This window comes from Xyrauchen texanus, chromosome 44 (genome assembly GCF_025860055.1).
Source record: "Xyrauchen texanus isolate HMW12.3.18 chromosome 44, RBS_HiC_50CHRs, whole genome shotgun sequence".
Lineage (NCBI taxonomy): Eukaryota > Metazoa > Chordata > Actinopteri > Cypriniformes > Catostomidae > Xyrauchen > Xyrauchen texanus.
Genome location: NC_068319.1, coordinates 14,220,277 through 14,242,119, shown reverse-complemented (window position 1 = coordinate 14,242,119; position 21,843 = coordinate 14,220,277). Strand labels below are relative to the sequence as shown.

General features: G+C 37.7%; 2 protein-coding genes across 2 annotated transcripts in view; both read right to left on the bottom strand.

Annotated features, from left to right (window-relative positions):
- LOC127636487 (clathrin heavy chain 1-like) overlaps positions 1 to 9,073 on the bottom strand; it is a 43,143-nt gene extending 34,070 nt beyond the window's left edge. The window contains exon 1 of the mRNA XM_052116967.1: positions 8,789 to 9,073. Within this exon, the coding sequence (XP_051972927.1) occupies positions 8,789 to 8,830 (42 nt within the window). The 5' untranslated portion in view covers positions 8,831 to 9,073. The remainder of the gene's footprint in view (positions 1 to 8,788) is intronic.
- A 2,256-nt stretch (positions 9,074 to 11,329) lies between these two features.
- On the bottom strand, positions 11,330 to 20,373 carry LOC127636495 (protein BTG3-like). Its single transcript, XM_052116990.1, has 4 exons — positions 20,204 to 20,373; positions 19,935 to 20,072; positions 11,679 to 11,877; positions 11,330 to 11,476 (listed from the first exon to the last, which is right to left on the bottom strand). Exons 1-4 carry the CDS (start codon positions 20,371 to 20,373, stop codon positions 11,396 to 11,398), a joined length of 588 nt encoding a protein of 195 aa, XP_051972950.1. The 3' UTR covers positions 11,330 to 11,395.
- Positions 20,374 to 21,843: the final 1,470 nt, after the last annotated feature.

Here is a 21,843-nt window from a genome sequence, read left to right as displayed (position 1 = left end):
TGCACACACAAACCGTGATGCTGGACAGGAGAACAGTCCTCTATGACATTAACAAAGATTTCAACAGTCAAAGTTTAGTTAGTTAAAAGACAAGCTAAGCCTGGATAAAATAATATAATTAAAGAAAGCGGTATCTGTTGCCAAGCCTTTCATTATGTCTGAAATCTGCTTTAGAAATGGCTCTTCACTTCCACTGCATTTGTTTTATCAATCTCAAATGGTCTCAGACTTGCACAGCTTGAAGGTACAAGATGAGAAGAGAAAGTTTATATAAAAGTTGATTTGCTAATTTGCAGAATAAAAGTATTAAGACAATCAATCACAGCTGACATGAATATAAATGCTAATTTAAGTGTTTTGCAGTCCAACGTATCACATTAGGGCATGAGTTTGGATTACTTATGCAGAGGTTGTAGTAAGTACCATTTAAAATTTAATCTTAAGAAAATGTAAGAATGGTGGTCATTGTCCAATTGCTTATTTTATGTTAAAAGTTAAACATTAGATAATCCAAGACAGTGAATGCTCAGATGCCAACAAATGTACTGCTGTATCTCTCTGTGTCACGCCGCTGTTCTCAGGCCTAATCAAAGAAAAGGAAGGAACAGGAAGCACATATTCTAGGAAGAGCTCAACGGAATCAGTAGCACATTTTATCAATGATGAACGTATGCTGGCACACCCGAGGCCACACCCACATTCCTTTGTTATATGGAGGTGAAAGCCACATCATCACAACCTACTAACAATCATTTAACTTCTAACCAAAAATTATCCATTACAATATGACTGGAAAAGGAAAACCAAATGATCCATTCAAATACAAAAGAAAAACAGTCAGTCAACCAAGACAGTATTACATTTCTGCTCAAATAGAATAACACTAAGCTCCAAAATATTTGGAAACTGTTTGAATTCTAAGATTATTTTCATTTCAAAATAAAAATATATTTAAAAAATAAATCATTCAAAAAGCCAAACATAAAACTGTTCCCTACTGACTGAACAGCAATGTAACTATGCTCATATCTCTGACCTTTCTTACCCTCTCCTGCATATCTCAGATAACATCACACAATATGACATCACTGCTAAGCAGGCCGTTTTCTTATTGGCTACAGGGAAACACTGCCGTTGCCAGCTGTCATAACGCAACCAGAGAAAGAGTAACACTGAAGCAACCGTGAGAGAACACTCACTGCTGTAGCATTAGCCTTGGGCAAGGTGTAATTCAACCACAGCATGCAGCCAAACTGCTGTTTGCTTCAGTGTCATCACAGACATGCCCAAAACTATCCCCCTTCCCAGACAGCTAGAACTCCTTATAATACCTGCCTCAAAGAACAAGAGTGGATCAAGAATAATCCATGGACAGTTCTATCCTGGATCACTGTTAAAATCTCGCAAAGGAGGATGTAATATTGATATTGAGGGAATTCAAGTCCATAAATGGAAGATGGAACAAGTAATGCTGCCCTTCTACCAGGAATAAATGTTCAGGCGAGAGACTGACATTAAGGCTGCCTATTAAGGAATTGTTAATTTTCAGTTGATTGAGCAAGTTTTTGGGATAAATGCATATTGGCCAATGGAGATTATCTGCATTGGCCTATAACCACGCATGATTGGACAACCAATGGTGGGGATCAATCCACCTAAATGACAATTCCATAAATGGATAGTGCACATTTTCTGTTTTCAAGAAAATTTGTTGACGGAGAATATATCGTGTTAAAGTAGTAGTGGTTGACTGATATGTCTGCCGATATTTGGGATTGTCAAATTATCTTCTTTAGCCTTTTAAAAGATAAAGATATCTTTTAAAACTTTATAAAAATATATATATTTTATAAAGTTCAAGTCTTTGTATGAAATTTAGTAAATGTAATGCTAAAACCGATGTCAACCATCAAAATATCGGTATCAACAGATGTTGTTCTAAAAAAAAAAAAAACAACAACAAAGGATATCGATTTCACAGATTGGTGCAAATTAATTGAATTTTTAGCACTTGAACATATTTACTTTTATATTAACTCACTGCAAAGAATGCAAAAGAAGTGCTGCACAGGGTGTGAAATCTCGGTGCTCTTTGGTTGCTTGGGATAATTAAGCTCAAAAACAAAAATAAAAAAATATTCCAAGGCACTCGAATTGTGTAGAAAAAAAGTTAAAAAGCCTTTATTAAATCATGGCTTTTAGCAGTAAAATTGGTGACAGATACACCTACGCGTTGCGGCTTAAGCCTTCGTCAGGGTGTGTGTAACAAAGTCACAGGTACATTTTAAGTAGCAGTTAATTAATCAAATAGCAAACACCTGGTCACACTATGCAAGATAACCTCAAGATATCGATAAAATTGTTCATTATAAATATTTTTTTATTTTATTTATCTATTTATTTATTTATTTATTATTTTTTTATTAATTTAACTTCATATAGTGTGATACATGATTCCATTTTTGAACTTTTCTCCCTTCAGGTCGCGTTGCGAAGGCTTAAGCCGCAACGCGTAGGTGTACCTGTCACCAATTTTACTGCTAAAAGCCATGATTTAATAAAGGCTTTTTAACTTTTTTCTACACAATTCGAGTGCCTTGGAATATTTTTTTACTTTTATATTAAGTTTCATGTTGACGTATACTGTATATTTATAGCACAGCTTTCTGGAATACTGGATTCTGATTGGTCAATGGTGCCACTTAGCGGTCTGATATGAGTGGTTACCCGGGTACTGAGAGTCATCTTTCCTACTTCTTGTATCACTCTGTGATTGTTACATGTAAGCTAATAAAATTATTTAAACTCATATTAATGAGTCATGTCCAATTATTTATTTATTTGGCAAGAAATCTTGTAATACGATGGACATTGAACAGTCAGACAGTAATTTTCCCTAAATAAACACCAACACTGGAGGTGCAAATCAGCTGTTGAGCAATTTCACACAAAAAAACAACTTCAATGCAAATCAATATTTTATTCAATCATTTCATTTATTTGGTTAGGGGATGTCCCGATACTGTGCTTTTAACCGATTCCATCTGATATATGAATGCCATTACAAAAAAATTCAGAGCCCAAAATAAAGCCATGTTATGTCCTAGTGAGATTATCCAACAGCAAAAGCTACAATTTAATTATATTAATATAGATTGCATGAGCAGCACGCTATAAATGTCACCACTTGTGAATGTGTGGAGACAATGTGGTGCTGACGCCGGCTACACGTACCTTTTAAAGCTCCTCCTTGGCTCATATAGTGAACACCGTCATTAGCATAGAGCAAGTTCGCTTTTTAGCGCGAGGCACATACAGAGTACATATTTATTTAAATTGCAGCCATTTGTGGTTTAATAATCACTTTGAGTCACGTATGGACCTGGCTTTTCCAGAGTGGGAAGCTCCTGTTTTATGTGAGAGCTCCTTGGTCATAACACAGAAACAATTCAAAATAAAAGCTCAATTTAAATTTAAAAAGTATAACAGAAATATATTCACTATAATAATAATAATAATAATAATAATAATAAATATATTACAATTACTGTTGATTTATTAAGCAATATCTCCAATGCATTTTAGATTGTGCTGTGAGGTTCATTTCACTTCATTTCATAAAAATAGTACAATATGTTGAAAATAAATTCATCCTTTCATTTAATTAATGGTTTAAATAAATTCATTATTTAAACACCATTTTGATGATAAAATTAAAACAAATTAAAAGTATCAGTACTCGTAATCGGTCTAAAACAAATTATATTGAGACATCCCTAGTTAGTAGCAGTGTAATAAGCAGGATATTTGCTTCACGTCTTGGTCCTGATCAACCTGTCTGGGTTTATTTTAAGATTACAACCAGCTGACTGTACACTGTACAGTATCCCTTAAATATACAGCCATGGCCAAAAGTATTGGCAGTGACATAAATTGTGTTTCACAAAGTTTTCTGCTCCAGTTGTTGTGGTGTTGACTCACATTGTTTATAGATTATTGTGCAGAGTGATCATAGTGATTGCAAAAAGCTTAACTGGCCAAAAAAAATTATCACAAACCCAAATGTCACTGTTTTATGGCCCTGGCACAAAATGACCAGCTAATATAATATCACTAATCATATCAGCAGCACCTGGGAAAGTGTGAACGAGTACTAGTCAGGTGAAATCACTATCATTCTGATTGGATAAGAGCAGACTGATTGCTATAAAAGGAGGGAAGAAGTGCTTCCAATCATTGTGTTCTTGTTTGGAATGTTTACCTCTAAAGACATGAAGCCATCATCGCTTTGCATCAAAATGGCCTCACATGCAAGGAAATTGCTGCAAAGAATATTGCACCAGAAAGAACCATTTACCGGATCATCAAGAACTTCAAGGAGAGAGGTTCAACTGCAGTGAAGGGTTCAGGACGTCCCAGAGTGTCCAACAAGTGCCTGGATCATCTCTTCCTGAGGTGTCAGCTACAGAATCATGTCACCACCAGTGCAGAGCTTGCTCAATATTGGCAGAAGGTTGGTGTGAGTGCATCTGCACACACAGTGAGGCGAAGACTTTTGGACAATGGCCTGGTGTCAAGAAGGGCAGCAAAGAAGCCACTTCTCTCCAAGAAAAACATCAAGGACAGACTGAAATTCTGCAGGAAGTACAAGGATTGGACAACAGAAGACTGGTGCAAAAGTTATTTTCTCTGATGAAGCCCCCTTCCGACTGTTTAGTACATCTGGAAAATTGACAGTCCAGAAAAGAAAAAGGTGAACGCTACCATGAGTCCTGTGTCATGCCAACAGTGAAGCATCCTGAGACCATCCAAGTGTGGGGTTGCTTTTCATCAAAGGGAGTGGGCTCTCTCACAATTCTGCCCAAAAACACTGCAATGAATAAAGAATGGTATCAAAACGTCCTGCAAGAGCAACTTCTCCCAACGACCCAGGAGCAATTTGGTGATGATCAGTGCATTTTTCAGCATGGAGCACCATGTCACAAGGCAAGTGTGAAAATGAAGTGGCTCGGAGATCATAACATTGAAATTTTGGATCCGTGGCCAGGCAACTCCCCGGATCTTAAACCCATAGAGAACCTGTGGTCAATCACTAAAAATAAGTATTGAAATGTATTTATATCAGCCACCCTGCATTCTAGACATCTGTATTGGCAATGGTCATTAAAAAACCCATATCAATCGAATACTAGTTTTGATATACAGTTTGTACAGCTTGATAAACTCTATTGTAAGGCATGCGTTGAAAAAAAAATGCACTTGGTGTAGCAAATGGGTTCCCAGGAAAACAAACCTTAATTTCCAAGCGGGAGCTCAACTGATATTACTTTGTGTATTCGTGACTTCTTATTTTAGTGCGTTTTACTGTGGTTAGATAAAGATCACTAGTGTTAATTTAACAGTAAGTTGGCACAATACTAGAGGAAAGAGTGTACGATGAAGACAGGAACATTTTAGCAGATTCATCCTTCCTAACGGTGCTTGTGTGACCAAGCATGATTAGATTTCCTCAAACTTAAGATTTAAATGCAGAGCATAAGAGTAAGCCAAGTGGTTCATTCATATATAACTAACTTGTGTTAAAAGGAACGTGATTATTACATGCATGTAGAAAGTCAAAGTAACATTTCATTACATGGTACCATCAGACATTTTACTTGCCCTCCAGCTGGCAGTATCCTCGACCATTCCATTCAACCATCACTGAGGCGTTCTTCAATAAATATTAAGAACGACCACAGACATTTTACTTTTCTGGGCTAACTTGAGCAGTTATTCTGTTATGCTGACCTGCTTTAAGGGTGTTCATGCATTTAGCACATTTTTATGGGTGAGCTTTGCTTTTCCACAAATCAGGGCAAGTGAAAGACTCTTCTCTAATACTCGAAGGGCCTTGCAACAAGAGCTCTTCTTGCTTTAACTTCAACAACTTGTTTAAATTCATGACTTTTTAAAGCTGTCAGCACATTCTTCTCACTACTATTAATGACCTACAGGAACTGCCGGTGCTGATTTAACCCTTTTCATTCTCTGTCCAGGGAAAAATGGCACCTTGCTCAGCATAAAACTCTCATGCCCTACTGTAGCAGAAGGCTCGAGGAAGAGCAGGAAAGGATACGCAATGTGCTGAGGCTTGCAACGCACTGCCACCGTACTCCATAACAGGAAGCAGGGACCTATTGTCTGGAAATTAAATCAACATGTTAAGAGCTGTGAGCATATGACCATAGGTGACTTGCTTAGCAGGTTCAGTACAGACAGCAGTGGGACTTGAACAGGAAAGGGAAAAGGTGGAATGAACACACAAATTCCTCAAGTTGTTCTGATGCAACGAAAGTGAATGGTGACAGAATAATATACTGTCCAACATCTCCTTTTGTGTTCCACGAAGGAAAGAAAGTCATATGGGTTTGGGACAACATAGGGGAGAGTAAATAATGTCAGAATTTTCACTTTGGGTCAACGAGGCCTATCCCAAGTCATTTTGCGAAGTGTAGAGATAGTCCGTGCTCAGCAGTCCAAAACGGATAATGGATATCCATCAGCACAAGACAGTCATGTGTGATCAGCAGGTTAAGAGTTCAAAGATCAAATGTATTTGCAGGCCTACAAGGTAATGTATTAAACAGCAACACATAAAACACACTCTACCCATCTGCAGATCACCTGACTTGCCCCTTTAAGGTGCTTATGTTACTCTCATTACTGTGGATTGAATTAATAGTGAACGGCATTAAAAGAACAAATCACAATGAAACTTTTGTTTTGTTTACTAAGAGAAAAAATGTGTTTGCAATCCAACGCACTTGCTGCCAGCATTAAATACAGAATATTTTTACATTGGACATTCACAGCTTTCTAGAATCATTGAATGGACTAGGACTGAGTTAACAATGCTAGCAATGTTACTTATAACATTCTTTCTCAGCCCGGGAACTGACTGATGCTGCTGTCTTAAAGAGAAAGTACCGATTTAGAACGTTCAACATATCAAATGTAAATACTTGTATAATTTGCACTATTTAAATGAAATAGCTTTAGCTATTTTGCAATCCTTTAGGACCAGAATCGCAAACTACGACCAACTAGATGATAGTTCAGGATTGCCGTATTATCAGATTAAATGGAATGATGAAAAGCATGGAAAATGATAAACGCAGAACATTCACAAACCAGACACTGTGCAAAAATGATGTTTAACAATAGCTAATAGATCCAGCAGCGTGATTGTTTGTACTGTAGGGCAGGCTAACATATTTTGTGTCAAGGACACAAGAACAATACATTGATATACAATTTTTGCCATCACTGTACTACATGTAATCAGGGTTGGGGAGTAATGGAATACATGTAGCAGGACTACGTACTTAAAATACAAAATATTAGTACCTGTATTCGATTACAGTTACAATTTAAATCATTGGTAATCAGAATAGTCACATTCAACAATTATTTCAATTACTGAAGAGATTATGTAGCATTTATTTGTCATGTTACATTAAATTTTGAGTCAGTTCACTTGGAAAACATGTATCCATATAAATGACGTGATCCAAAGTGCATTTGAACAGTGGTGAAACAATTTCTTATGATTCGTTACAGAGAAGTTTGGAGCAGAAGAAATAGAAATAAACCTTGTGTAAATTGTCATATGAACATGTAGCTTTATGCCAAGCTAAAATGCTATTTCTAGCCATTTTACATGCACCTTACAGGTACAATCCCATTTAAATATATCTCAAGAAAATCCACATTAGATAATACAATTTTTCTCTAATAAGACTTTTGATATTAGGGCAAAACTCATATTCTTGATGAGAATTGTTATTAATGTTTTCCTGTAAAAATATCTAAAAATTCTTAACAAATCAGTTAGCTTTATCTTGTTTTAGAAGAAACACTGCATTAGATATTCAGGTTTCTCAGAGAATGTATTTTTAACTTGCTGTATTGGCAGATTTTTTTATAGTAAAAACAAATAAATAAATAAATAACAATCTACCAGTGATGAATAAATCTATGTATTTTTATTACGTTACTGACCTTGAGGAATCTAACGCAATACATGTAATCTGTACTGTAATATATTTTAAAAGTAACCCTCCAAACCCTGCATGTAATTGCATTACATATGCTATTGTGGCCCAAACATAATGACTCAAAATTAGAAATATCCCATAATGATAGGAGTCATTTCACAGGCATAATGTGACACTTCCCAAAAGGCACAATGGGACCACACACGTTTTACACCTGCTACATGAAACAGGTCATCTAGACGTCTCCTTAAAAAAACTGTCTTGTTAAATTAGTGGGAATTAAACAACATTACTCATACAAACACGTGTCTCTTAATTCAACGTTTTCATAAAAAGAGGGCAAACCAGTTGGCTGGTGTTGGATAACCCTTGCAACATTTTCCATACATTTTTCAGTGTAGTCACTTTAAACTTCAAGCCAAACACCCACTCCAAGCTCATTTATAGTTTCAATACAGCACTCCGTTTACATCCACCTAACTTAAGCAAACCCCCTTACTAAAGATTAGAACGAACGGATAGAGCTCCAACAATTGTTGTCTGTGGTCTTGAGACACGGTCAGTATTTTAATGATTCTGCTGGTTTAAACTGACTGTTGCTAAGCTAACTGCTACTACTACAGCGGCAGCTGATGAGAGGTCATGTTCATCCGTGAGTAGGTTTACTCCATCGGACAATTTAAAAGAACCCTAATGTTTACATTATAAATCCATCCAGTCTCTGATTTGAAGATGTTTTAAGTCCTTACCTGCAGGTGCTCCTGGAATCTAATGGGCAGGATTTGAGCCATGGTGATGGTGGTTCCTCTTCGCGTTACCCTCTAATTCCTGCTATTATTTCTACCTAATCTAAAATAAACTACTCCAGAGCTGGGGATGAATGGAGGTGCTCCTGTGTTTTCTGGGTGGGGGAGATGAACCGGGAATGTGTTGGGTTACTCTAGTCGCCCGTTGAATGTAAATGAGGCGCTTCAACTCCAGAATGTCAATCGCCGCTGCGAGGAACTCTAGCAACCTGCAATGGCGGCGGAACCCGTCCGGTGGAGAAGCGTACCGGAAACAGCCATAGACTTCAATGGAGGCGGAGGGATATGAGCACTGTGGGGAAGAGGAACTTTTCTTTTCTTTTGACATTAAAATGTCGTTTTTCGGGGGTAAAAATACACTTATAAATCTGGGTAAGGTGTGAAAACAATACGTTTTAAACATAAGAGAGATGAATGCGGAAAGTGTGAACGTGAAGGCTGCGCGCGATGTAAACACAAGGGGACTAGTTTTTTTGCGATTCACCCTTTGATTTTTGCCACATCATTCGTCCTCGGGAATTGACGTCAGTTCCGAGATGATATCTCACGTGTTATTTGAAGCAATACTGTATTACAGGTGTGTGGAGGACGGAAAGAGTGGGTTTCCCAATCATCATGCACAGAGATATGTTATATTACTCTTACTGGCAAGTGACATAAGTATATTTGCGTTGATTAATTGAAGCTCAGCATAGGGGTTTATTTATTATTCGTCACGCGCATCTGGTACAGTGTTTCTTTTATTTTTACCTACAAGCCTCCTCGATTGTGCATGAAGAAAATGTAGATAAATATGAACAACTATACAAAATAGTCTGTAGTGCAAATTGTGTGGCTATTACGATCTAACTTCAAAATTAAAGCAAGTATATATGTGCATATGAAAACGATGTATTTTCTTCAATTTAGAGGGCCACTCTGGATTTCCCCAGGTGCCTGTAGTAATATTGGCACTGCAGCCAGTTCTGATCAAGCTCTTTTTTTTTTTGTTTACGTATTCCAGGTTGTTCTCTCCTGTGTCAGAAGTCCTATTGATTGTGAGAGTTCTGCCTACTTCCCAGTTTTCTTACAAGAAACTTACCATAAACTTATAGACACCTTATATTAAGGCTATGTTGAAGAGTTGTACTTTAAATATTTTCTATCCCATAGCTTCAAGTTTTTCCAGGTAGTGGCATTATCAATAATGTAATCAGCATTATGTAAATACTCAATTTGCATAGAAAATGTGTACAGTTGTAAACGGCATAAACATTTTTGAGAAGCCATTAGTCATCAGATCACTGTCCTGCGTAATTCCATAAAATAGTTTAATACATCTGATTACAAAACACTGATGTAATGCTAAGAAATTCAAATGTGCAATGAATTACCAAATATATCAAGTGCACTGATGGAAACACAAATGCTGTTATTCTGTTTGTTTTGGTGATATTTTGAAAGTACATTGGAAAGTAAACCAAATAGCAGCAACCTCTCTTAGAAGTTTATAGTAGGCTGTGGATCCTCATTATAGTAATGGCTAACAGAACAGGGTGCGGAAAAAAGTGAAGTGAATTCTTAAGCAATTCCTCTCGAGTCTGTCATGGTGGGGCTGATAGCCATGAAGGAGTCATTTCCTCTTAAACTTGGTCAGAGTTTGAGAACAGTTTGCTGTGCTCAGTTGAGGAAGGTGTGGCCAACATACTGAACCTGTTGAACCAAGTAACAGAAAAACAAATCTGTGCCACCACTTCCTTTTTTTTATATATATAAACATTATACATCTCTAAATAACAAAGCAGCATTGCTTGAGAAAATTGGTCAATAAAACAATAATAATTTAAAAACAGTACTGATATAAGCACCCCCCTCCCCAAATCCCCATTTTTCCAGTCCTATGCTGTCTAGAACACAAGTTAAATAAGTTATGCCCACTTCAGTATGCAGTTATATGGTATAGAAATACTGCCTAATGCTGCCACCTACTGATTTAACAAATCTACAGCATCAAATAATTACAAATTCCACTTTTTATATATTCAGTATATGAATAATTTGTTTTAATGTTTAATGCAATACATAATACTTCACTGTGAATAAAAAAAATATTTGCTCTTTTGAAACTATCACAAAAACATTATGTAAAGTGCTATTAAATTACAAAGTACCATTTAACATAAATACAAATAAAGCAAATATTTCCATTACCATACAAATTGAAATACTTCAAATAATCCTAATCCAATAAATACAAAGTTTACCATATACACGCCAAATAATAAAGTGCAAATAGTTACTGTAATCTCTCTTTAAAAATTAGACCCGTCACAAAGTCAAGAGTAACAATAGAACTACAAAAATACATTTTAAAACTTTTGGTCAGTCATCTTGGTATTAACTTCAAAAAACAACCCTCACACTAACACCAATAAACAAACAGAGTTGCAGAGGTCAAAGAAGCTGGGTGCTTTCTTAGTATCCATGCTTGCTGTGGTACCCATGCTGGACCCAGCTGTGTGGCTTAAACGGGTGGTTGGGTCTACAAGGGAGGCGGATCATATAGTGTGGTCATGGAAGGTAGTGCGCCTTCCCTGTGATGAATTTCCTCCTTGGTACTGGCTGCCACATTGGGGCACTGGCATGCATAAGCTTTACAAAGAAAGGAGAAGCAAGCAAAAATAGTTAGAACCACTGCTTGAAAAGGTTCAACAAGTTTATCTGACCTAGAGTTTACAGACGGCTCTAATTCATTGCTGAATCTTAACATATAACCCCCTTTTGTCAATCTAGTTACTCAGACCCAATGGTGACAGTTGATACAAAACATACATATACAAGACATTTTTATTACATGGTATGGAGGGTGGTTGTGGAACGGTGGGGTGAACAGAGGCTCTCTACAGCTGTTGTCCTCATCCGAGGAGAATCCAGAGTGGTAGTCTGATGTGACCCTCTCCACAGCGCTTGTCACTTTCTTCATCACATCCTCTTTATCGTCATCGTCGCTTGAGAAACTGGCCACAGTAAAACCATGGTTCTTCTCGCCGTACCTGTGCAGCCAACTGAGAAGTGAAATCAGCACAGCAAAATAAACATGTAAATAAGGGGAATTGTAAGGAATTTAGTGATTGATTTCTCTTTAAGTACATTTGAGGAACAAATGTTTGGCTCATAGGAGTCATTTGTTTGGGAATTGGAATGCACTGGTTGTGCTGTATATTCAGTAGTGGCAGTGTACACTTGGTCTATCCGTATTGCCGGATGAATGCACGTTTGAGAACGGTTTACAGAACCAAAAGTCTTGAACGTCATTCTGTTCTGATATCGTTTTAAAAATGAAACCAGTTCTGAATAAGAACCATTTTTCAGTTCTCAGCTGTTACATTCATATAGGATTTGGTGCAGAGTTGGGTGTTCTGTATGTTTTGCTCTCGTTCTCTCAGTAGGTGAGAATGAAGTCCATGTGATTTGTACTCTCAAATCAATTAGCTCGCAGTTTAAAAGGCAGCGTAAACAGAATGTTGGTGAGCACATTCTAGAGTGGATCTGCAAGAACTCTAGGACAGTGTGTGAGAGCTCCTGGATTCTCTTCCCTTTGCCAGTCCAAAACTGTGTTTTGTCTCTCGTCCATTTGTTTTTTGGCTTTGCTGTTGAGTTATGTGTCTCTTAAGTTTGAGATTGGAGTGTGAGAGTGGCCTGCCATTTTTGTTTGTCTTAAAGCCCATGGTGCAGGTTAAACACCACTGTCGATTAATGGGTAGATAAAGCAGTCAAGATATGTATATAAAGTTAGAAATGTCTCCAAAATGGTGTTAAAGTCCAGTTTTTGTAGTTTTTGGTTAGAAGCGGTTATTTTTACGTGATTCGGCGATGGCGTCACATGAGGTAGACGCGGTGGAGTGTAGCCTCAGCCGTTCTCAGCTACTTGAACTAATTCTAGCAGACTAGCACTGACTACTATGGCGTCTAACTGGGATGAGGAAGAGGTGGCAAGACCCACAGTTAACATTTATGATGGCCCACAGCCATACAATTTCGAACCGTTTAGACATGAGAGGGCGAATGAGGAAATACCGAGAGCAGATGGCCGTCAAAGACAAATAAATGCATGGTCAGAGGCGAATGAATGGAGAGTTGGTGTAGTGTCCTGGTGAGTTGCTATCATTTAGAAATGCAGCAATGACCGCTGGAGCTAGTAGTCTATGAACAGCAGTGCATACAATAACTTTTATGCTTTATTTCTAAGCTTTTACCTCTTTCTCCGGTGAAAATGTTGTTTCGCTGTAGCCGACGCCGAGTAGGCGTCGTCAGTGTGATTACTGTTGATAGTGCCAACTAGTTTTCCTCGTGATTGATTGTCATTGACACCGTCAGGCTTACCGGGAGAGGGAGTGAGTGAGTAGTAAGCGTCTGTGGCGCTGTGTTTGGCAGGTGTCTGTGTGGGCGGTGTCGTCCCATGGAAACTGTGGTGGAGAGCTTGTGTTGTAGGGAGGTGGCGCTTTTGGTCGCTGGTCGAGGATCTCACCTCGCGGCCAGCAGATGTAACGTGCCTAACGCAGCATCCTGGATTTGAGGCATGCTGCCTGAATCCGTTTGTGCTACAAATAGCATATTCACACTTCAGACAGGATCATGGTCCCCTTCAAGCCAGCACGCACGAGTATGTTCATGGTTTATGTTTACTTTACCAATGTTTTTACACTGAGTCCTTTGAACAACAGCAATAGCACTGACGTGCGGTCTGGGTAGGCAAACTAGGCACTGCCTACCCTGCCAAAATTCAAAAATAAAATGTTTATTAAATAATAAACTTGTATTTGGATTTTTACTTTTTATTCTTGTGATTTATATATGCAATATGTGTGTTATTCCAATTGTTTAGACGTTATGATGACAAATGTTACGCATAATCAACTAAAAACAAATGGTAGAATAAGCAGTGCTTTTACGGTCCATTCATTGCAGACGACACGCGGAAAACCTATGTTGAGCATGCGCACTTCGATCCTGTATTCTTTAACATGTACGGCAAAAAGCACAAATCTGCTGTGCCTTTTGACGTGAATATGTTATGCCCGTAATCATCTCCGTTACGTATCAGACATGGACCAATTAAAATCGAGATATTCCTGGACATTTGCGTAGCTAACGTCATTACACTACAGCTAGTGTACATGCCTAATCCCCGCAAAATTCAAAATGACAGCACCGGCCGTAATCACGGAATTAAGAAATTTTTCCAAGCTCGATTTTAATTCCAAATAGGAGTTAATTGCAAGAGGGAGGTCTACGCCAGCCTTAGATGGGGCCCAAAAATTATCCGATCATTTCAAACTGATTGGTATGTAAGAAAAGATTGGCTATGTGGCTGTGCTAACAATCAGCATCCCTGCCTGCTTTTTTCAACCAGTCAGACTGTTTGGACTTCAGCGGGATATTGTGATTTGAACAACCTGCCAGCAGCTTTAACCAAGCATGAAAAGTCGTCAGCTCACATCCAGTGTCAAATTACACTGAAAATCTTTGGAAAATCTCTGATCGACCTTGCACTTGACGAGCAAAGGAAGCTGAATATAACCTACCACAATGAAAAGGTAAAGGAAAACCGAGAGGTTTTGAAGGATCTGATAAATGCATAACGTTCACTGTTTACGCACGTGTGTGTGCGTGAGAGAGAGAGTGTACACGATATACATCCTGATTTGTACATTTCTTGATATGCCGCGCTTGTGTGTAACGTTCACTGTTATTACGTATTAGCTTAAACAATAAATCAGGTAATCTGGCTTTCATAACTCAGTGCCTAGCCTCTTTAAGACATCACCGCACGTCACTGAGCAATAGGTGACAGGAGATGTGTTGCATGCACAAACATGCATAAGAGACAGGCTTCAAATGACGTTTCCAACCTACTTACAGAGTTTAAAACTTCAGAATCTTTCCTACTTATTCCTAGGCAATACCGGTACACTGCGTACAGGCAGGCTATACGCTGGGCTTTTGGAGTTTTAGGGAGGAGTATAAGGAAGCCTCTACCCTCTTGTGTGGTTTCAACCATCAGACAAAACTTCCAAAGTGGTGACCAAACCTATCAGGGCTTTCAATGGCCTCGTTTGGATGAGAATGAATAAAAATAATTGTTTATTCTGTTGTGATCGCCCAATTGCCCTTAAAATGTTATAAAGTACACAGAACACATGAATTTTAATAAGAAAAAACAGTTTATTGGCATTGCTTGTAGGGTTACTAAACATTTACTGAACAAGGACAAGGATTACTGAACAAAGACACAGGTTGCAAGTAAACAAATCTATATAAAAAAAGCCCACTGATGAAGGGCTAGACCTGAAACCTTTGCATTGTTTCTTTTGCCTGCAAAAGTGTGGTCTTACCTGAGGGTCAACTGATGGTTCTCGCACTCACTCACACTCACTTACTCACACACAGTCACACACACACACACTCTTTCATGAATGCATATGCAGTGATACATGCAAAAGCATATCAAGCTGACACACAGTGAACCCAGACAACATCGCACACAGAGGTTGACAAGGCACAGGTAAAATGATTGGTAAATTATTTTGAATTACATAAAACAAATTTAATGCAAATAACAGACAGAGGAGCAGACATGCAGCATGCAGGACCCCTTGAATGGGGTACAGCGACAATTAATGCCACTTACAAAGACGAAAAAAAGTAATGATTTAGTGCAAAGTAAAACCAAAGCAACAACACACAAAACATGCAGAATACAGGAAACCACCACCAAATGAGATGACAGGGACAGAAGGAAAGAAGATAAATAACAACTAAAATAAATACTTACAACTAAATCATTGGACTTGTCTGTGGAAAAAAATAATAATAATGTGAATTTAGGTTCTCTTGTAGCGTGACTGCCGGGCTAGGAAGAGGCTGACGGCCTCCTCCTTAGGAACCTATTCGAAGGATTTAGCGATGGGGCGGGTGCATCGGAGGACAAATTAGCGCTAACCTCTCGAAGAGCTGCAGGTGAATGGGTGTAGCTTTCCTGAAGGGCCTTCATCAATGATGTTGCATAACCTGCAGATATAATAATAATAATAATAATAATAATAATACTGAATAAAGATCATTGCCACTGATCACAGATGTCTCGTGAGCCATCTCAAAATATGATAGAACTGCATGACACTGCTTACCGTATGAGGCTGCCTCTTTGATGGGACGCACCACATGGGCACCTTTTCTGAAGCGCGGATAACGCACGCAGTACTTCTCCATCCCATCACTTTTCCGTGCTGTCTCGCGGTTGGCATTGTGATTGTAATGCAGCGCCGCTAAGAGAAGCCTACAAAATAACACATTTGAGATTTTTTTTTACTACAATAGGCATGATAATAGGTACTATTATTACTATAAAAGGCATAAAAATTGGCTGTATTATTCCTTGGATAGCACTGACCTGCCATACATCTCAACGTATGAAAACCCTGTGTGCTTGGGTGCGAAGTGCAAGACGAGGGAGTGGTAAGCCTCAAGGGAGAATGTCTGATGCTGTGGAGACAGCTGTCGAACATCTTTCAGTAAGGCAGTCCTCGTGATTATGTTCTCCAACTTTACTGCTGCCAATGAGCCTGCAAAGACCAAGACAGGGAGGCAGACAGACACACAGATGGAAAACGTATAAATAGACAAGATAGATCAACCGGACAGATGACAAAAAGGCCCATCAGCTCCTCTTGGCAAACAATGAATTTGTCAATGCCACTACAAGAACAAAAAAATTGTTGTTGGGGGGCATTCAAACTACCAAAGCTACAGTACACAAAAATGAGCATTCAAAATGGTCTATGTTGGTTTTAAACTATCTCACTTGTGATGGGGGGGGTCACACGTGTAAGGTGGCTCCTCATCAAACAAGTCCTCCTCATGCATCGGCTCTTCGGGCACCCACGATAAGTCACTGATGACAGAGGCATTATCATCATCTTCATCTGTCTGTTCAGGACTAGCAAGGGGAGTGGAGGTTTGTGTGCCGAATGATGTCTGTGTGCCCACGCTGAACATCTTGGGCTTCAGGTTAACCTGCACAGCTGTGGAGAGGCAGCAAACATACCCAAACATGAGACAATCATGGCAAATCTAAACTGGTATGTTTTTTGGTGTAGGCTATGTATTAATTTAATCAATGTGTATGGAAATGTTCTTATTGCATAGACACTGGCAATGTTTTAGAGACTATATCTAATAACTACCCCTTAAAATACCCAAGTTTTACCGTGAGACCATCGGGGGGGCTTCAAAGAACACTGTGTCCCAGCGTCAGAAGTGGAGGAGGGCAAGGGCTGATCCCCAGTATCGACACTCTCCACAGTGTCTACACTGTCCACAGTCTCCTGCTGTGAGGCATCTGTCAACATCTTGCGAAAACAAATATGAAAAAGGGTCAGCAAAATGCAAATGGGTGTAGTGGTGAAATAAGAGGTGGGTATACTATGAATACTTAGAACAGTGATTCGCAAGCACATTGGGTGTACAAGCACATTGCAGGAGTACATGGAAACATTTAATCATTTATTTTCAACTTGGAAGTACTGAGAATTATTTACTTATCATCTTTGAAATTCCAAGAAGATAAGTAAATATTCCCAGTCATTTCATAAGTCCATCAATAAAATGGGACGTGTGTGCTACAACTAACGTTAGTTTCCCAGTGGAAACAATAACCTATGGCACAGCCATAAAGCTTTCATGATGATATGGACTTTTACTTCAGGGCAATTTTGTTATTATTCTAATTTTTATTCAGTGAATCACGAAATATGCTCTTCTAATGTCAGAGTGATCGTGCTTGTAAGTTAGTGGAGGCTGTGTCAAAGGGAACACGGTATACAAAATACACACAGAGCTAGCTAACACGCAGCTTGTAAACGTTAACGTTAGCATGATGCTTACCGTGGCAATTTCTCGCTATGCAGGCGGTGTCTCTCGACCTCGGGACGGGGCAAGCAGAGAGGTTTGCGTTCACAGACGGCACGACGGTAGGAAGTAATTTAGCACTCCTCTCACTCTTTAATCCAAGTGAGACCATTTTAGCATCCCTGAGTGGTAATCCTCCTCTTTGAAATCGCGCTGCATATTCTCGAGTAGGCGGTGACAGAGCTAGCTGAAAAATCTGCCCGCCTAATCTTCACAAACTGCACCCAGCTTCGGAAGATCCCTTTGTCCTTGGGGAAGGAATTGACCCCATGTCCAGTTTTGCTGGAGTTCTTGCACCCGCCACAAACACAGTAATAAACCATTTTGACTAACGTTATTTATGATCTACTCTTTATCTATCTCTAAGCTATCTGTTATGCTATGCTATCTCTCACTATCTATGCTATGCTATTCTATCTATCTACTTACTTATAAATCTGTCACTGTCACTCTTTCACTAGTTAGCTACTCCTCGTCTCACTCTCCCTCAATTGTAAGGCGGGCCGCGGGCTTTCTTCTGTCGTCCAACAGTCAGCGAGTACCTCATGTGACGTCATGGAATGCATTGTGGGAGAAATAAGAATAATCGCTAAGCTGTAGCTAAAAGCTAACATATCACCTACTTTTCCGTATTATATTTCTTTTTTGTAGTACCCTACAACATCAAATACAATGGATAACTGTTTAAATGTTTATTACCAACTAGAAAATTGCCAAAAAAAAAAAAAAAAAAAAAAAAACCTGCACCATGGGCTTTAACATTGTTTGTTTATAGTTAGGAAGTTAGGATATGCATAAATGGATTTTTGTTTTCATACGTTGGGTAACTTTGAAGTTTTGTTTTAAGCAGTTCTGTTCTGGGTCCTCTGTGTTTTTGGTCACATTACAACAAAATGGCAACTAACATGTTGGTTACACCACATTAATTTGATTTGGTGGACAAAAGTTTGATAATCAAAGAATACACACATTTAATCGCATTTTAAATGTTCAAGTTTCATTGCCTATTTTTAAGGAATTATTCAGAATTACTATGCCAATATTTATTTTATTATTTTCAAGAATTTCAGCTTTTAATGAGACCCCCGATGGTTACACCACATGACATGTTTTACTTTTACTTAAAATTTGAACTTAGTAATTGAAAACATGTTCATCAAAGCAGAGGTGTATTCAAGTAATTGTTTTGTGTGAATGAAATTCTTAATGTATTTTTCAATAATTTAACTCTTAAACACATCCCTTGGGTCTTTAGTAACCAGGGACCTTATTCCACCCCCTCTACCTCATCCATTTTTCAGAGTTGTGCCTCAATCTCAATCTTATAAATAACAACAACAAAAAAAAAATGCCAAAATTGCTAAACAAAACATAACAATTTGAATTTTTAAATTACCAAAATTGTATAAGGTCATAAAGGACCCTATGTATGCAATAGTGTCAAGTTTTTAATATATATAAGTTTACTATCACATGATATTCATTTATTTATTACAAGATAAATTATTTCTATATTCATACCAAAAAAAAACACTATATCATATAGATTTTCTGTGCAACAATGGTGATTTATCAGTATTCCATGTGTACACACACATTATACATGCTATTTATTACTCAAGGTGGTGCTATTGTTACAGTGATTGATTTGATTTACATTTGATGAACCAAAAACATGGAATAAACTATAGCAAGTGTAACACATGAACAGTATATGACTATTGTCATTTGGGTGCACTACTGAAATTATGCAGCTATTTAGACTAAATAAGTGCCTGAGAATATACTTGGTTATCTTATGTGTAGCTCAATGTTTTTGACAGCCAGTTGCATCTCATTAAAGAGTAATAAATCCTGTTCAAGATTCGCACTGATCTGTTGCATTTTCTCTTTTATATATAAAAATAAAACATCAAAAAAGATCAAAACATACTTTATCCTATTATTTTCTAATTGTCTTTCAAATAACTTGAAATTTCACACTATCAGGGCATTTTGTAGATCCATTTGTGATAGACATAAGTGCCGGTCTCGAAAGACGCGTTTAGTAAAATTCCCGTGCATTTAAGGGTTAATAGGTTACGACAAAATATGATGATATGTCATAGATCCATATATTTTATAAACTCAAGCTACTCACCTACAGCACACCTCTCCAGGGTCAACCCAAAGAGTGAGCTCTTTAGGAAGACCAAGGTCTTTGTACTGCACTCCGCTTTCAGCACAAGCTCGGAGCAATTCTGCATCCTCTTTATGGAACCGGTTAACTCTGATACACCTGTATAAAATACAATCATCAAATGCCTAATGCAATGACTAGCAGTATTCATACATCTAAATACATAAAGAAAGAACACGGAATCTGTCATTAGGTTATCAATGCAAAGTACTGTTTTAACACAGTTGTACCTGAATGCCTGGCCCTTGCTGGGGTTGGCTGGATACCAGTGACCCTTGAACTTCTGTAGTGCTACTGTTAACCGTTCCACAAAGAGATCCATCTTTTCTGCATCCAACTTCTCAGCCTTCTTTATCAGCCGCTTTAGGAAAAATACCACCACCGCAATTTCATTTTTCATTGTTAGCTGTTGAGCTGAAATCCTAGTCCAACTTCTGTGATTGCAAAATCAGTGACATTTAATGAGTATAATTTGCACAAAATTCTGTAAGGGAGTAAAAATTATTCTCACACTTTCTAAAATCAATAGATCACAAAAAATGTTTATCACAATAAAACTGCCCTATTAACAAAAATATGCTCATATATATCTGTCAAATGAGGGCACATTACAACAAAAATCAATACAATTATATCTAAAACATCAATCTATCTCACCAGCATAAATCTACACATGAACCAGACACACGTGCATCAAAGATTCTGGCTGTGCGTATGGATACTAAACCTAGTGTGCACCAGAGCAAAGCTGGGCGCTCAGACGGCGGGACTGAACAACAGAATTGGCGTGCTAAAACATCATTACCGTTTGAAAACAAAACAATGAATGAAAGACATGTCTTACAGTCTATGGGCTTGAAAAGCATCAGTGAATTAAGGTTTAATTGACCTTTCTAAATGATATTACATTTAAATAAAGAAGTCATAATTAATTTTTTTTTTTTGCATTTAACTGCCCTAGATTTGCCTAAATTGGCTGCTTTATTTACAGAAATTAGAAAACTACTTACAGTAATCTGTTTACTTAAACTGAAAACGTATTGTGAAATTATTTTCTTTTAACGCTTGTCTTAAGATGTTAAACTTGTCTTAATGTTTTAGAAAAAAAAAGTTCCTCAGAGGTCCTTAAAGGACAAAAATGTCCACGTCAAAAAACTGTCATAATATTATATATTTATATTATTTTCCACTTTCAATGAGTAAATGTTTTTAACAAACCTCAGTCCTGATCATAACTACTAAATATTAATTCATTATTCAGGATTTTAACACTTTAAATGCCAGTTTGTTTATACAATGCCACTGTTGTTGTTTTTTTATGAAAAAATAAAATATATATATTCCATATACTAAATGCTAAGGGGAATATGGGATGTCAATTATTAGCAATAACATTGATTTTGATATATTATAATTTTTTGTGCAGTGTCAGATTTACAAAAAAACAACAACATATTATTCATATTATTTTCTACTTTCACTAAATTAGATTTTTTAACCAACATCAATCGTACTACCAAATATTCATTTTCACGATTTTACCCCTTTCAATACCAGTTTGTTTGTCACTGTTGTTTTTTTTTTTTTACACACATTTCCCAATACACACTCACACCCACACCCGTTAGCTGTGTCATTTATTCAACCGGCCTACAGTGCTCTATAACACAGCTAACAGAAAATAGGGAAAAAGCATTTATTTGCTCCATAGTCTAAAAATGACGGAAATGGCGCCATCTGGTGGAAAATATTAAATGTTTTAATTTTGAAGCCAGGGTTCAGGACTTAAAGCATGATATCATAGAATTAATGATTTTAAGATTAAATAGCACTGGTATCAAATATTACCGTTTTAATCGGTTTCAAAGTG

Bases quoted from the DNA above. Each gene is read 5' to 3' on its own strand.
- LOC127636495 (XM_052116990.1), bottom strand. From the start codon at position 20,373: ATGAAAAATGAAATTGCGGTGGTGGTATTTTTCCTAAAGCGGCTGATA. The intron at 20,073-20,203 runs GTACAACTGTGT...TATTTTATACAG, and splicing joins AGCAAGGGCCAGGCATTCAG to GTGTATCAGAGTTAACCGGT. The intron at 11,477-11,678 runs GTAATAAAAATG...TTCTTTGTAAAG, and splicing joins ACAACCACCCTCCATACCAT to CTTATGCATGCCAGTGCCCC.